The sequence below is a fragment of the Asterias rubens genome, chromosome 1 (assembly GCF_902459465.1).
Source record: "Asterias rubens chromosome 1, eAstRub1.3, whole genome shotgun sequence".
In the NCBI taxonomy this organism is placed as follows: Eukaryota; Metazoa; Echinodermata; class Asteroidea; order Forcipulatida; family Asteriidae; genus Asterias; species Asterias rubens.
The window spans coordinates 31,506,453-31,524,372 of NC_047062.1; the positions used below are offsets into that span (position 1 = coordinate 31,506,453).

The following is a 17,920-nucleotide window of genomic DNA, read 5'->3' on the forward strand; positions in this document are numbered from 1 at the left end:
TATAGGGCATGTATCTACCAAACAAGGTACTCAAGGCGCTGAGTATATATACAAACTTTCAGAAAGATATGTTATTACAGTGATGAATTCAGAGACCCAATAATGTAGCACCTTCTAAGGGTTTACAAGGTGCTACAGCACATACAGCAGCCACAGCCGAGAACACCGCGGCGAACCCCTTTTAGAACTCTTTTAGGTAAGTGCACTGGTCTTTTACCAGCGTTACACAGCACATGGGACCAACGGCTTTACGTCCCATCCGAAGGACGAAGCAATGGTTAAGTGTCTTGCTTAAGGACACAAGTGTCACGGCTGGGGATATGTACTATTAGTAAGCTTGCCCTTAGTGCAGCCTGATATCCTACAAAATCTAGACCAACTTCCTGGGTGGGGTTCCGGAGGATTCACTTTGGGAAGGGGTCTGAGACTTACCACTTTCCAGCGGTCCTTGACGATGGCCCCCGGGCGGACCAGGTCCTCGGACATTGCTGCTAGTCCTACTCCTACTGTAGCTTAAAGGTTATGGAGACATTGAGTTTATTCTTTACTGGTGTCTTCACTATCCTCTACCATCCTAGAAAAGAGAAATCAAAAAATAAATGTTTAGAACAAACTGTGCCTCTTCAGGGGTGAGTTAGACGAATGAGAAACTCCTGAAAAATGGCTTGTGGGTCGCAAAGAAGTAATATACAGTGATGTATTACAAAATGCAAATGCAGTTCTGACGGCTTGAGTATACTGACCGGATGCTAAAGTCACTGGCCTCAGGTACTGTTAGTTTTTAACTCTGATTTATATTATCATACCAACCTACACAGTATATAACCTTCCCTCCTAATCCAATCCCAGCCCTCACACCATCCCCAACCCCATCTTAATTAAATCTTAACACCAATTTTTGTAACTTCAAACACACACATTTCCTGAAGAAGAAAAAAAAACGACTAGATCCAAAAACACAAAAAGTCCAGGCCTTAAAACTACCCACGGCATCCACAGCAATTGCCGCGGTGCCCAACTTTGCTGTGCCAGTGCCCTCTGCAAGGTTCAACAAATTACGTTTTCCTTATAATACAGAGGGAAAACTGTAGTGCCCCTCCAAGGCCGTCATTTATTGAATAGGCTTGAAATTCAGTTTGTATATTTATGTAGAATTTTTAAACAACCTTATTGTCGAGGGGACAGGTAACATATCAACACAAGAAAAGTGTCCCTGGATTAGTTTCTATTTCTTCTACCTCTTTCATTGGAAATCTCCAGTTTGACGTCACAATTCAGTGTGAATTATGCATAAAGCAGGCTGTTGAGTACAAGGGGGAATGACCCTAAAATAACCAACTGTCTATTGGCAGTGAAAGCCAAACCTTGAGTTACTTGTAAATATCTTGTTTCTGCATTAAACATCAGTGGCCATCACAGCATGTAGTGTTAGCCAGAGGGGTGGCTGGGTGTCTTTTGGACACCCTGTTTTTAACTGTCTTTTATGTTTGTTTACAATTTAAACACCCAGTTTTTAAAATCCAGGAAATGTTGACACCTTGCATCACCAAAGCAATGACCAGGGGGCATTGAGGCAATTGACCAGGGGGCATTGAGGCAATTGACCAGGGGCATGGAAGTAATGACCAGGAGCATGGAGGCAATTACTAGGGGCAATAAGGCAATGACCAGGGGCAAGGAGGCAAGGACCAGGGCATTGAAGTGAGGACCAGGGCATGGAAGTGATGACCAGGGGGCATGAAGGCAATGACTAAGGGGCAAGGAGGCAATGGCCAGGGGCATAGAGGCAACGACCCGGGGGCATTGAGGCAATGCCAAGTGGGCATACATGTAGAGGCAATGACAAGGGGCATTGAGGCAATGACCAGGGGCATGGAGGCAATGACAAGGGGCATTGAGGCAATGACAAGTGGGCATTGAGGCAATGACAAGGGGCATTGAGGCAATGCCAAGTGGGCATACATGTAGAGGCAATGACAAGGGGCATTGAGGCAATGACCAGGGGCATGGAGGCAATGACCAGGGGCATGAAGGCAATGACCAGGGGCATACATGTAGAGGCAATGACCAGGGGCATGGAGGCAATGACAAGGGGCATGGAGGCAATGACCAGGGGCATGGAAGCAATGACCAGGGACATGGAGGCAATGACCAGGGGCATGGAAGCAATGACCAGGGGCATACATGTAGAGGCAATGACAAGGGGCATTGAGGCAATGACCAGGGGCATGGAGGCAATGACAAGTGGGCATGGAGGCAATGACCAGGGGCATTGAGGCAATGACCAGGGGGCATTGAGGCAATGACCAGGGGGCATTGAGGCAATGCCAAGTGGGCATACATGCATACCAGGGGCCGCGTTCACTAACGTCTATGTTTGCGATCATCGCTAACACACTTGCGATGAGATCGCAAACCTCAATTCCATCGCAATTGCGATGTCGCTAATTCTGCATTCCACTAAAGTCATCGCAATTGCGTTAAAAGGGAAATAAAGTTTTTGTACGAGGCTAAAAGTAGTGACCTTTGACATCCCGCAACAAAATCGTCGGTCGTCGCTCGAAATGAAATGGCATTGTGCAGTTTATATGTAAATCGTTGTCATGTTGGTGCACACGAACTATTGTGGACGATGTTTAGGCACTCATTTACAAAGGGTTAAAGCATTTATAGGCCTATGGCCTCTATTATAATTTTCGATTTTAATAAACAGTTTTCGTAAATCTGTTGTAACGGTGGGATTGATGAAAATTCTGACATATCTGTCTAATAATACCATGGAGGAAGAAATAATACTAAGCTTCACACTGTCAATTTGCCAATACATTACACATTATTTTTTTCTAAAAATGATGGTTAAAATAATCGAACCCATATAGTATCTCCTTTTTACCGATATTAAGAGGCTCTTTGCTGCAGTTGCGTCGCTGATAGTTGCAATCTGAGTCTACCAGGTAAAAGACCGCAAGACTAAAATAATGTAGCGCCACTCATTTTACTCTAAATATCGGGCAATTTATACGTCAAAACGTACACCGCTATAACTATAAGCACGTAATGGCGCAATGTATCATAAGTTTGCGATGAACTTTTACTTTGCGACCACTAACATGTCATCGCAAGATTGTCATCGCTAAATAAAACTTTGCGACGAGTATTCATCGTTAAGTTTTAGTGAAATCGTCGGCTAAAAATCCATCGCTAAATGGCGATGGATTTTAGATTTAGCGATCGATTTCGGCGTTTGCGATGACCAAAACGCGTTAGTGAAATCGACCCCAGGGGGCATTGAGGCAATGACCAGGGGGCATTGAGGCAATGCCAAGTGGGCATGGAGGCAATGACCAGGGGGCATTGAGGCAATGCCAAGTGGGCATACATGTAGAGGCAATGACAAGGGGCATTGAGGCAATGACCAGGGGCATGGAGGCAATGACCGGGCGCATGGAAGCAATTGCCCCCAGGGAAAGACAGGAAATAAGCATAAAGTAAACAATGGGATTCTGTCTAAGACAAAACCCAACAACAAAAGTCAATAGAATAACGATGAGCCTTCAGCAGCAACAAACTTCTGGGATCAAAGTGTCATGTATATACTGTATAGCAAGTTATTCCACATCAATTCCAAAGTAATGCGCGGATGTTTCTCCACTGTCCACCTCAGACATTTCAGAATCTCCAAACAGACAACTGTATGTAAATAGTCTGATGCTTCAAGAGGGTAATGAAAGCTACATTACTTCACTGTCTGCCAGTTATTTCCTTGTCAGCTTTGGCTTCAGTCAAATTGATCCAGAACAAAAATCCACTTCATTTCCTCGGGAGGAGACTCTTGATCCGTTTGAAATTATTCCTTCCTAGAACCGGATCGCTAAAAATACAACTTATTCCTTGATACGTACATTGTACATGATTGACCACTCACCATACCCATGTAATCCTGATGTGACTTCAATATAAATCCTTTCAGTCAACGATAACGGACACTGATATGAAAGCGGACTTCATTTATCTTCAATAATTCCATCAGCTCAGGTCGTGAAACCCGAGGAGAAAGTCATCAAATCTTGTTGTGTTTTTGATCAGCTCAGGTCATGAAATCCGAGGAGAAAGTCACCAAATCTTTTAGTGTTTTGGATCAAATTTTGGAATGTACACAAATGTATAATCCAGACGAGTCTTCAGTTTGTATTGTAGTCTGCCACACGACATTAACTACATGTTTCTAGTGTCTGGTCTACTCTGTTCCCTAGACGCACTGCTTTCTAACAGCCGAGCGAGTCATCTACCTCAACTCCAGATCCCTGTTGGTTTCTAACAGCATCTGCATCGCCAAGATCTTACAAGCGTTCCAAAAAAATAAGTGATTCCAACACGCTCCGAAGGAACAAAGATGATGAGGATTAAACCAGTGAAGAATGCAGACAGGGAAGGCCAACCAACGTCACGTCTAGGAGGAGTCGGGATGAAGTTGCCTCCAGGAAAAAAAAAACACCCGACCGGGTTTTAAAAAGCCGGGGCGAGAGATTGACGGCAACAGTTTCTGACATCCAAGACAAACTATAAAGATCATGTAAATCACACCTAGTGTTGGCAATTAGAGATGTACATTGTGCCTTTTCCCTGTACTGCTAGTTGAATGACCGTATACACCTGTACACCAAGCAAGCGTATTTAACATCAGATGATGACATTCAACTTTGATTTACACACCAGCTTTAAAAACATGTTGCACTACTCATTAGAGTCCTGACAATGTGCTCAGTACACATGACCATGGGGCAATTAATCACACCCCATACATGTAATATTTTGAGGGCTGGAACTACGTCAAGAAGACAGGCCGTCTACTCGTGTGGCTTTCCTTGGCCTTCAGTACTACATGAATGTTCACCTTGATTCAGGGTGACCACATTTGCATGAGGTTACTAATTGCTGCACTACACATGTACTAGGGCTCTCCCCACGTTTTCTCAAAACTGTGGGACATTCTGGACCCACATTTTTTATGTTTGGCCAAAGCATGCTGTTGAAGTTGAAACACAGTCTTCAGAATGATTTAGTGTTTAGCTCAAAACGTTTACTGGACTAGAAAATTTGAGACATCAAAATGAGAAGAAAAAAATACTTCAATTCAACTGTTTTTATTTAATCTTATGTGTAGTACACTTTCTTACTCAACAGAGTTGACAAATATTTATTAAACGCAAAGTCAACATTTGAACACAGGCCTGATACTTCACAGAGGCAATGAAGGCCGATTGCCTCCATGCCCCCTGGTCATTGCCTGGTGCCCTTGAAATGCTCCAATAGAAATTAACAATTTCCTCATAGGGTGCCCTTTACCAAGGAGAAAATGCCTTGGTGCCCTTCCCCTCCCAAAAACAAAACATACAGGCCTGTGAACATAATTATGTTTTAATTAAAAGATGAGATTGAGTGTTTTAATTTAAAAACACAATCCCGCCAGACTTTTCTGGTCGAAAGTTTCCTGGCCCGATGCTACAAAACACTAGCCTCACGCCTGCAGTGTAGTGTACTGTAAATTTCGAGCCATCGGTAAAGCCAGAATTATGACATTGGTTCACATTGTTTTAACTCGAAATGCAAGAATTATTTCTTTGTCAGATAAAGTAAACAGCACTACAAAGCACTTAAACAATAACTGATAATTGTATAGAATTTATGACAATGCTTACTTTATAATGCAGTTTTCAAAACATTAACACTAACAGCGAGTAAAACAGAAAGTAAAACAAACAATGGTGCACATTATTTCAACCCCAAATGCAAGAATTATTTCTTTTGTCAGATTAAATAAACAGCACTACAAAGCTTTTTAAACAAAAACTGTAGATAAATGTATAGAATTTATGACAATGCTTATTTAATAAATGAAGTTTTCAAAACACTATCAGAAAGCAAAACAAGCTTGATAAAACTGAATACAAACACACAATGCTACGTTTTATAACATAATAATGTGCAGTGTATTCTGTCAATGTCTTCACTGATACTAATTTAATTTCACATCATCGTCATTGCAGTAAGTCTGCTTTCAAGACTCAAGCTATGTCATTCCTGAAAAATTCTCCAAGGTCACGCTGAATAATTGCCAGGCAACATCATCGAGTCTTGCTCTTAAAGCTTCACTTGCATTTCCCCCCCAAAAACCTTAGCCAAGGATGGAGTTTGATCTTCAAGAAATCCAAGTCGGTCATTCCTGGATGAATCATGGGCTAGTTGGAAAAATGAAGTCACTGTACTGGACGGACCAGAGGCACTGTCCTCGTTCCTATACCCCTCCGTTAATTATTTCTCCCGAGGAGTACGGTCCGGATTTGTTGATTTTGAAAATCGGGGGGGGGGGGGGGGGGGGTTAAGTTCATAGCGGATGGCAACAGTCCAACATTCCTAGCATGTTAGTACGCAGGCAGCCTAGGAATCTTCAGAAAAACCTAACCTGGTGCTTCCGTGATAGAATGCAATGAGAATAGCTAACTATATGGAACCCTTTACCCAAGCTAGAGAATATCTGTTCACATGTATCTTGAGAAAGTCTTCTGTGCATAGCCTGGCACTTTTGTGATGGAATGCAAAAAGAAAAAGTAACTTTACAAAACCAAATACCCAAGCTAGAAAATCTCTTTTCACATCTTGAGAAAGTCTTCTCTGCATAGCCTGGTACTTCCATGATAGAAAGCAACAAGTATACACGTGTAACTATTAACTGTACACAGGATACCTGCTCAAGCTAGGGAATCTTTCCCGGATACGCAAGCTCCTTTAGATTAAAGAAAGGAGACTTAAAACTCATTAAGATACTCACGTAATCTTATAAAGTACATGTATGTGAAGATGATTAAGTCCTGGGTGCATAATGTGAACAGCTGACTCAGACTCATCAAGCGCCACCAGAACCCAAATCAACACCTCTCAGCCATGCGTCTCAAGCCAACACAATTCACATAATTATTTATACACCACCCGCATTCCAATATATTTTCATAACCTTAAGAGTTATTTCATAAATTCATTTTCAATAAACCAACATCGGCCGTTCCTGCACACACAGGCTGTTATGGAAATACCGAGCATGCACTTTTGACAAGGTTGTAAAACATAAATTAATCGGAGAATACGCGCCGGTCATAAACGAAGCCTCGCGTTAAATAAGAATCCCACAGCTCTTTGAAATCATGAGTGTTACTACACGTCCCCCTACCTGGTGGTAATTCTTTTCACTTAGTGTATCTCAACATATGCATACATTAACAAAAACCTGTGCAAATTTGAACTCAATTGGGCGTCGTAGTTGCGAGAGAATAATTGAAGGAAAACACCCTTGTCGCACAAGTTGTGTGCTTTCAGATGCTTGAATTCGAGACCTCAGACTGAGGTCTCGACTTCAATTCAAATCTTTGAGTGAGAAATAACTTCTTTCTCAAAAACTCTGTTACTTCAGAGGGAGCCGTTTCTCACAATGTTTTTTACCATCAAAATCTCTCCATTGCTCATTGTCAAGTAAGTTTTTATGCTAACAATTATTTTGAGTAATTACCAATTGTATCTAGTGCCTTTAAAAACACTTATTTCTGATTCACGACACAACCAACAAAATTATTCCGAGAGGAAGTCAGCGAAATGAAGCCCGGAGCCATGTATGTAAAATGCATATTTTTCATGGTATTCAGAAAGGTGCTGTAGGACCTTGTGTGCTAACTACTCTCTAGATAGGCATGGGTAATGCTAGCAAGGCATCGAGGGCCCTGTATGATGGATGCATACCATGAATTTTACACCTTGGCAAAAGGTTGCCATTTTACTTACCGAAAGTGACAGAAATATGCTATAAAAAAAAATGAATGCGCAAAGCCTACACACTTCTGTCTATAGGTGAATTTGTATACTGTGGGCCTATCAGTCAGTAAACTTTCCGAATTTATATGCAATTTTTTGTCGGGCAAAGCATACAAAAATTGGAAGTACAACTCAATAATTAATATGTAAACATTTACAAAATGTTACAAATTGTCAAATAATGGTATTAAAGAACACTATCAAAGTATCAGGGTTTGCCTTTAACTTTTTGGGAAAGCCAGGGCATCAAGGCAATTAGGAGGATTTTCAACGGGCATCAAGGCTAATTTGCAGTCAAAACTTGACGATGAGGACAAAAAAAAGTACAGTATTAAAAACACCTGAACACTTTTTTCCAAGTATGAATTGTCAAACTGTGTAAATCATCTGCCATGCTCTACTTTTTCACAGTGCAATATCCAGAAATTAATTTCAGAGTTGATTGAATGAACAGATACCTGATTCTTGAGGGAATATCGAATGACTTTACCATGAGAACATGGAAAAAGGTCAAATCGCAGATTTACTGTAAAAACTGTCTATAAGAACGTTTTGCATTACTCAGCAAATGAAAATTTAATACCTTTATTTCAAGAGAGTATGATAATGAAGAGGGTACTTATTATTAGGCTTGGACTGAACGGACCCCTGAAAGTGCTGATGAATTTATTGTATTGAATATATCAAGCCTGATACTTCACGGAGGCAACAAAGGCGATTGCCTCCATGTCCCCTTGTCAATGCCTTGGTGCCCTTGAAATGCCCCAGTAGAAATTTACAATTCCCTCATTCATGTAGGGTGCCCTTTACCGAGGAGAAAATGCCTTGGTCCCCTAAAAATGCTCCGACAGTAGAAATTCACAATTTCCTCATACAGTGCCTTTTACCAAGGAGAAAATGCCCCTCGCTTGCCTCTCAAAAACGGTACCAATGTAAAAAAAAAAATTTTTTACAAAGTGCTTAAGTTGGCACAACACAAACCATTACGGTACTACTGAAGATTAGTTTTTTTGTAAAGCCCTTGGACAATTTCATAGCGCTTTAACCACTGGATTTTATTCAAAGCTTTCCCACAATCCACAGAGACACCGTTAACATTTTTCTTCATAGATACATGTGTGAATGATTCTTTCTGTTAAATTTTTGTAGGCTTTATGTGCGTTTAGGCCAAGTATGATCCAGCCCCAAGAGAGGCCCTTTCTAAAGACCAAAAATAATACCTTGCCCTTTTGAGAATCAAGTAGTCGACCCGCATTAATCACACTCATCAATCAAGCCAACTTGAATCCTGATTCTGATCAGTCGATCCATGGCAAACCGAGGGTCATCAAACCGAGATTGCACGTCCCATATCACACCCTGTTCTAATATGCTGTTCTAACTTCAAATAGTGCGCTAAGTCAAGCTGCGTGCCAACTTTGCTTGAAGATAAATTGGTATTTCCCGCTTGCATCCATAGATTAAAGGCAGTGGACACTATTGGTAAATACTCAAAATAATTATCATCATAAAACCTTCCTTGATTACGAGTAATTTGTTATTTTATGCATGCGTTGAGATACACTGGCATATGTGAAGACTATTCTTTGACAAATTACCAATAGTGTCCAGTGTCTTTAATGGATATGGGACACAGAAGTCATCAGTTTTTTTCTGTATTCCACACGCGATTCTGTAATAACTATAGTCCAACCGTGCAAAGAATGTCTAACAGTAAATCTGTACTAAAGGTTGTGTTTAAACATGCAGAACATGTGTACCTTTCTATAAAATAAACAGCAATGTACAAGAAGATAAACAACCCAATACCGCAAGAATGTCACTCAAATGTTAATCAAACAAACCTACATGTACCTAGTACCACTGACAAACAAAACCTCTCAAAGCCGTGCATACATTATTACAACTTATACGATTTATACACTTGAACCTTTCAAAATCTTTACCCAACGCAAACAGAGCACTTGCATCGCAATTTTTCAAAGCAGACTGAAATTTTGAATTTATTCAGTCAGCTAAAGTATTTATAAAGGGTCTTTGCAATTTCATCTGTTGCATCAAATTGCTGTTGTCAAATGGTATGCAAAACTTAAAATCTATAATTTTATGCGGTTTGGGAAAAGGAATTCTAAACATTGATGGGACCCATGTAAGTCGTTTTCATTACTTGCTGTACAGTCAAAATTAATAGGCAATAAAATATTTTGTTAGCAGAAAAAAGGGTCCTGGTCAAGTTATTAATGATTTGGAATTAGCGTGTCGTGGCTGAGGGATCTAAAACATCAATCTCAAGTTTTGATGACTGAGTTATCAGGGTGTGGGTTCGAATCCCAGTCTGACACTTTTGTTCTTTGGCAAGATACTTAACTTTAATTGCTTCCCATCACCCAGGAGTAAATGGTACCTACATGGGAAGAGACTGGCAGCCCATTTGGCTGCCGATGCTGCATACTCATAAGGAGTTGAGATGGTTTCAGGAATGCTATAAGACTTGATAAACAGGGGAAGTAATAGTTTAAGGAACTTTGATACAATGTTTAGTTAACTTCTAATTAAAACTGATTATCATTGTGATACTTGGTTCTTGAACATTTGAAGCATACATGTATCAAAGAAAGATTACCATGATGATGTATTTTGAGGTTTGTTTGAGCTTTTTATTTACATTTTTTCTTTTAAAATAAACAGATAACTTCCAATAACTTCCATTATAAATACCAAGATTAATCACATCCCTTTTCCCTAAATAAATTGACGCGGTTAAAATAAACAACAAAGCAGCAACGCTGCCTCCATGATTTAAAAAAGTTCATATCTGAAACGATAACTGCTTGCACAGGCATTGAGTCTAGAGCAACATGCTATTTCTGTCTGCTGTGTTAGGCCTTTCCTTATTAGGATGGGTCACTGCTGAGACCTGATATCTGATAGTCATACAATCAGTGCACAAGATTTGAGTGGTTCGATGTGTACACACAATGTGCGTCTTGGGATGAGGTGCGCATGCTCAAATAATCTACTAGTATACTAAGTACCGTCAACATTAACATTTGAAAGAGGGTATTTTTAACCACTGTGCTAATGTGACAGTTTTGATGGTAGATGATTTATGCACAGTGCATGCAGAGTGTTAACATTCTCTCTATTGAAATTGGATAGAATGTGAAGGGTTAAAGTGAATGTACTTTAGGAAAATTGTGGCCAAATCTGTGCTTTGTTCCAAACTATTGACGTCTGCAACAGATGCGGAGGCCTCGATTGCTTGGTTGTCAATTCAAGTCGAGACTTGGAAATTCAAAATGACAAGTTGCAGTCTTGACAATGCACTCTCGGGCCTGATATTTCCTTGAGGCAATGAAGGCGATCGCCTTCATGCCCACTGGTGCCCTTGAAACACTCCAGTAGAAATTTACAATTTCCTCATAGGGTGCCCTTTACCAAGGAGAAAATGCCTTGGTGCCCCTGCCCTTTCAGAAAATGAAGCATACAGGCCTGGCGTCTAGTGATGGTGTTTCAGTGAGCCAACTTTAGGGCAAGGACCAGAGTGTCCCTACTGTATGAACCACGTATCTTTTGAATCTTCGAAAACGCTAGAATAAAATCTAGAAAGAGAATTGTGTCCAAGGAAGGTCACTTATACTATGTAGATTGACAGTGATTTCTAAAAGGGAAGATTAGTCATAGTAATATCCTGATCACAGATATAAGCAAATGGCGTTTTGTGTACAAGGATACGGTACATCGTACATTGCAGTGAGCATAACGTACCGTACGATAGTTTAGTTTCCTTCTAAATTTCCCAGTCCCTAATTGATAAAACACCCACAGATACGAGGCAAACTCAAAATATCTCCTGTTAGGTTATAATTACTGCATGTATAAAACAAGGACACTCGGTAATGCCGGAGAGATTTACAAACATACATTGTACGTCACTACTTGGCCCTGTATCAAGACGACTTTGGTATTTTGTACTTAGTGGTGTATAGCCTGTAGTGTATAGTACACATTTCACTACAGGTAGGCATGCGTACCATACTGTGTCAGTATTTGAGCAGATCAGTTATATTTTACATAGCACACATACTTACTCGATGCGGTAACTTCAAAACAACCAGACAACCCCAAAACATACTCACAACATGGCACACAAGTTCCAGATTTCAAGCACTTTGTACACACACACACTCCTCAAGAAAGCGGTTGAAACACAAACTATGCAAACCCTTCTACTATCCTACAGGAACCCTGGTGCAACATAAACTGACTAAATACCGCAGGCACGAAGAACATGGACAACATCCAACATGTCAGCAGAGAACACTCACTCTGGCAGATGATAAAGTTTGAAGTTCATGGGGATATAGTTTAACATTTAATTTGTGTTTCGTACGATGGCAATGTGAAGTAAATGACCCAGACCCTTTAAAGGCAGTGGACACTATTGGTAATTACTCAAAATAATTATTAGCATAAAACCTTACTTGGTGACGAGTAATGGGGAGAGGTTGATGGTATAAAACCTTGTGAAAAACGGCTCCCTCTAAAGTGCCATAGTTTTCGAGAAAGAACTCTAATTTTCCACAAAATTTTATTTTGAGACCTCAGATTTAGAACTTGAGGTCTTGAAATCAACCATCTAAACGCACACAACTTCGGGTGACAAGGTTTTCTTTTTCTATCTCGCAAGTTTGATGACCGATTGAGCTCAAATTTTCTCAGGTTTGTTATTTTATGCATATGTTGAGATACACCAACTGTGAAGGCTAGTCTTTGACAATTACCGATAGTGTCCACTGCCTTTAAGGATGGCACAGGGAGAGACCTCTGACACAATGTGGTTCATCACAATGAAGGAATCCATTGTAACATCACATGTGGGTTCTGCGTCCAATTTGTCATTTCCTTTGTATGTAGTACAGGCCAACTACTGTTGTACTATGTATGGTACAATATGCAGTAATTTCACATTTGAAAATGTGCTGGGTACATTAACTCGAGTGTATAATCAGGCCTGGCGCTTTGTTCTCAGTTAGAATATGGTGTTCACATTGTTTCAGCGTGGTAAAGCACAAAGGAAGGAGGACAAATATTCTGAAGAATGGATCCTCACACAACTTACATCAAATGATTTTGGAGGATTGAGGCAGTAGGCATGTCCACTTGATTTTGAAGGATTGGGGCAGTGGGGGTCTTTAAGTACAATTGAAACTCATAGGGTATGTTCAGACAGCGTACTAAGTTAGACCCGAACCGGTTTAACTTTTACGAGCAGCAGGGGGTGATCGTAAAAATAAAACCCCTTTGCGTTCAGACAGCACTGAGTTAAACCCGATCCGGTTTATCTTTGGTTTAAGAGGTCAAAGAAAACGCGACCCCGTTACTCTAACATCCTGTTTATTGTCCTGTTCATTGGTCACCGTGTGTTTACATAATGATTACGGAGGTCAATGGGTCGCCTGTTGTGAGTTAAACCGGATGTGGTCTTTTTTATTCTGTCCACACACAGTGTTAAAAGATAAACCTGAAGCGGTCTAAAGATAAACCCCCTCCCTGGACGGTTTATCTTTTGTGGGTTGAACTCAATTCGGACTAACTTTAGATCCGTTCAGACACACTGAGTTGAACTCGATCGGGTTGAACCATGAGTTAAACCAACTTTAGTACTGTGTCTGAACGCACCCATAGAGGTGATCTACATGTACCCCCTTGGTACTTGTACACATGTAAGTCGGATCAGATAGGGGCCAACATAAAGATTCACATGTAGGCCCTAAACATTGTAATTGGGAGCTTATGACTCTAATTATATGTGTGGAGGTTCTTCCACATGTAATGTCTTACTTTGTAGTGAATAATTGAAAGTATTACTATTAGGGCCCCGCAGTTTTATAAATGGCATTTAGCCAGTGGCATTTTAATGTAATGCAAAATGTAATTGCCTCATGTTTTGACAAAGTGTTTTGAACTCATCAATGAATGGCTTTAAGAAAATTACTCTGCTGAGGGTCTAAACATTCATAGAACATTACCACTAATTACATTGAATGGTTTAAACAACAAACAAGTTTGGTACATTAAATTGACTGCATGGAACAACCCCTTTGTTGCTATGAAAGTAGCAATCTTTTAGGGCAGATCGTACCCACGTCTAAACGCGCACATCAATGAAGCACGCAGCTTTTAGGATGCATGTCTTGGCTTACATCCTCTTTAAATGTAGTTTCTCAGAAATGTACCTAAAAAAACAACCTAATTTTATCACAGGAAGTGGACATTGATTATATCTGGAGTGGTCTGATAAAAGTATTTGCCGAAATGTGGCACTCTAAGAAAGAAGTTTCTCTGAAGGAAACTAGAAATTGTTTCACTTTGTGGCTGGTGTTGCATGCTTACACTGAACTCTGCATTTTTTTTTTATGTGCAAAACAATGTACAAAATAATTGTACAAAAACAATATTGGTTAGAATTTAGGAGTTGACACAGAAAGTTATGAAAGATGACAACACTGATTTCCAATAAGAACAAGTCTGTGACAAATGTCAAACAGTACAGTGCCGCCCTTGAACTTTGTTCCAAACTGGTTTGTTTACAAACAATTACCAAGCACTTTGAAAGTACTTGCGGTTTGAGGAATTTGAATGACTAAATGCGTGAACGAAGTGTGAAGATCTGGATGTCACAACAATAGAAAAGCAGTGGGTCTGCAATGTAACTTTCAAGTAACTTTCAAGTAAACAACAACAATACTACAGACACGTGAAATCAAGCTCAAATTTTCACAGGTTTGTTGTATGCAATGTTGATATACACCAAGTGAGAAGACTGGTCTTTGACAATTACCAATAGTGTCCACTGTCTTTAAGCCACACTGCGAAATTGGGCCCATGCAATGCTTGTAGTATTTTAGTCCACTGCCCTGCATTGGATGGGTCCTCAGAAGGTCAACTGCTTATAATGTGCACTGACTGACAAGAACACATGTGGTGATATCAATTTCATCCCGGCAAGCCCTCTGGCATATTCCGATCAAACTCCCAAGCAAGGATTGAAACTCGTCTACCTTTTACAAAGTCACTGTCTGAATTCTTCATACTCGCAAATCTGACCACGGTCTTGTGTTTCAATTAAGGATACATTTTTTCTCTCTGAGGTTACTAAATATCGCTATGCGTGTAGATCCAGATGGAAATACTATTACGATATTGTTTCACTATCGGAGTACTCCTAATAACTAATTCAGAAACACCTTCAGTGAATAACAATTGGTCACCCATCCGTACTACTGCGGAGGAAGGCTGAAACTAGAAACACATTGACAGGAAATTTGTTCGTTGAATCACTGCTGACTGAACATTTCTGCCATTCTTTGGGAAACAGGAATAGTCAGTGATGTAGTTTATATTAGAATACACTGTGTGTGTATCCATATGACATGCCTGGCATTATACAGAGGCCACGGAGGCCATGACCTCAGTTGACCTGGGCCTGATTCCATACAGCTGTAATCTTCCAAGCACAAAAAAAGTAGCTAAGCACAACAAAGTTACATGTATGCTTAGTCCTGCTTACAAGAATCAGCTTTACAGCCAAAATACCATTCCATAATCAGTTGTGACTGGCATCCTGCTCATTTTTGCTCAGGAGAGGATCATTAAGAACTATTTTCTGCTTTTACAGCAGTTCTATGAACTTGAGCCCTGGTCCTGGCTTCTGCACCCCTTCAACAGTTTCCCGTTGACTTTAATATTTTCCCGTTTTTAGCAGAATGAAAAGTGGCCTGGCCTCTCAAAGTCAAAAATATTGTATGGATGAAATTTAAAAAACAATTCTCAGTATCCTTTAGAGGATACTCCATGGGGAGACATTTCATTCTCTACAAGAACAATAGGGCATCAAGGCAATGATCAGGTGGGGTATGGATTGAGGCAATTGCCGGTTGCCTATGATTATCAGGGTCTGTACCTCATCTCTGCTTTAGATGTAAATGGAGTTCATTCTTGATGACTGCAGGAGTGCAAGCAATTTTGAAACATATTTTTTAAGTGTTGTGTATGTACAGCAACATTACACACTTTGCTAAGACCAATGATGTTGACATTTTCAATTAACTGGTGCCAGCTTGTATGACTTCCAACTGTCAGCCCCGCCCCCAACACCACAAACAAAGAAATTAACCAAACAAATAGACCACTAAAATAGGGCTATTTGTTATAGACAAGCACTCTGCGCATACATCATGAAGTCGCAGGTTCAGATTTATGTTCTAATAAATTGTATTTCTTCACATAAAATTAATGTACCCAGTATGTTTCCCTCGTGGTTAATTTTTACATGATTTTGATCAAATCAGAACTCATATATTTCAGTACCTAGGCAACTTTTAGCAAAGTATGATTATTGTAAAATTTGCAAAACAAATCACTCAGGCAATATTGAAAACTCATCCCAACTTGAATGATACATTCCTAATTTTGTTTTCTTTTCTTTTTTCGTGTGCTGCCATGTATTGTCAATGTTCAGATAACATAGATCGGACAATAATATTTGGCCCTAGAAATATAAGGAGAACAATAGTCTAGTTAGTAAGACACTGCTCTAGAATTGCAAGGGTCGTGGGTTCGAATCCCACCCGAGTAACATGCCTGTGATATTTTTTTCACAGGACTCGGGAAAGTACTGAGTATACAGTGCTAACACACATCGGTGTATGGGTAAAAACCAAAATTAATATTCTTTATCCCCGATGCAAATTTAACATCTATTAAATAGTATTTAAGATACTAGTTTATTAGGTTGGTCCAGGTTGGACTCTCAGTGTAATGACATGAATGAAGACAAGGAGTCCAACCTAGGCTGGCCTGTGTACAAAACAACAATTTGTAATATAAAGGGCACACTAACACTACAGTGTAACACGGTAAATGTGATTTGTTGTATGGTGGCATGGCATACATAGTGAATTTAAAGCACCCAGCAGAATGAACCATGACCACAGCACAGGAAGACGAAAAAAACCAAATGCCTAACAAATTAGTAAGTAACATTTAACAATGTCATGTGAAAACCAGTCACAACATTGCTGAAAGAGAAGACCGTTGAAAAGAGTATCACATACAATGCACTGTGTATGGTCCACTTCCATTCAGTTTCCATTCATTCAGTGACAAACGACTGACATTATTATTCATCAAACCATAGAGTAACGACCGGCCTGCCGGCTGCCTGACCTGACTGCGCTTTGGAATGAATGGAATGCTTCCGGTTTGTCGAAACACAAGCGATTGTCCCACCCTTTTATACCAACAAACACTGTCCCTTTGTTATGTAAGCCATTAGTTTAACTTACCTGCCTAACAAAGGCGACTTGGTAGAGAAGAGACGACTGTGAATTGTTGCCAAAAATACCCACAACAAAATACATAAACATACGCCATCTTGAATTCTGCTGCACAAACTGTGCTTGTTGTATTTACTATACTGTGTGTGTGTTTGAATGGGACGTGCGCGTCCGCATCAGTCCCATGCAAAAAATGAGCAGCTGTAATTTAGCAACAGCGCCACCACTTTATTTTCCAGTTTCGAATTAATATTAAACAAATTATAATGGGCGAATCTGCTACTGGCCCTTGCTGTCTTTACAGTTGTTAAATAAAAGATTGAAGTGTTAATGTAGCAACGATTCAGAACCCTAACTAAACAACCTTATTAATATACATGTACATTTATTTTTCAATTAAAATATGCGCACAGCTCATCGAAACCATAGGCCTAAAACTAAAAATGTCAGAAACATAATTAAATCATGGGGAAGGCTTCATGTGAGCATAAATTATGGAGGAAGAACACGTGTTTGTGATTGTTTTATTTGTGTAATCTTGCAATAATTTATTTAAAAGCATAAATCAGAGGTTAATTTGCTCAAGGCACATTCCCAACAAGCTCAAGTTCATCAAATTTGAAGTTCAAATCACGATCCAAGTGTAATTATGAAATCGAAAAAACTCCTCCGTTAGAGTTAAATGCTGCCCTCTGTTGCCATCATTGAAACTTTTTAAC

At 39.9% G+C, this 17,920-nt stretch overlaps 1 protein-coding gene across 2 annotated transcripts in view; it reads right to left on the bottom strand.

Moving 5' to 3' along the window:
• Positions 1 to 17,304, bottom strand: part of LOC117306908 (titin homolog) — a 38,342-nt gene extending 21,038 nt beyond the window's left edge. The window contains exons 1-2 of one of the 2 annotated variants that reach the window (XM_033791516.1): positions 17,211 to 17,304; positions 433 to 574 (exon numbers count right to left, since the gene is read on the bottom strand). In XM_033791516.1, the coding sequence (XP_033647407.1) occupies positions 433 to 486 (54 nt within the window). In that variant the 5' untranslated portion in view covers positions 487 to 574; positions 17,211 to 17,304. Of the gene's footprint in view, positions 1 to 432; positions 575 to 3,925; positions 3,968 to 17,210 lie in introns of those variants that run through there. The other variant, XM_033791599.1, reaches the window with a different exon arrangement.
• Positions 17,305 to 17,920: the final 616 nt, after the last annotated feature.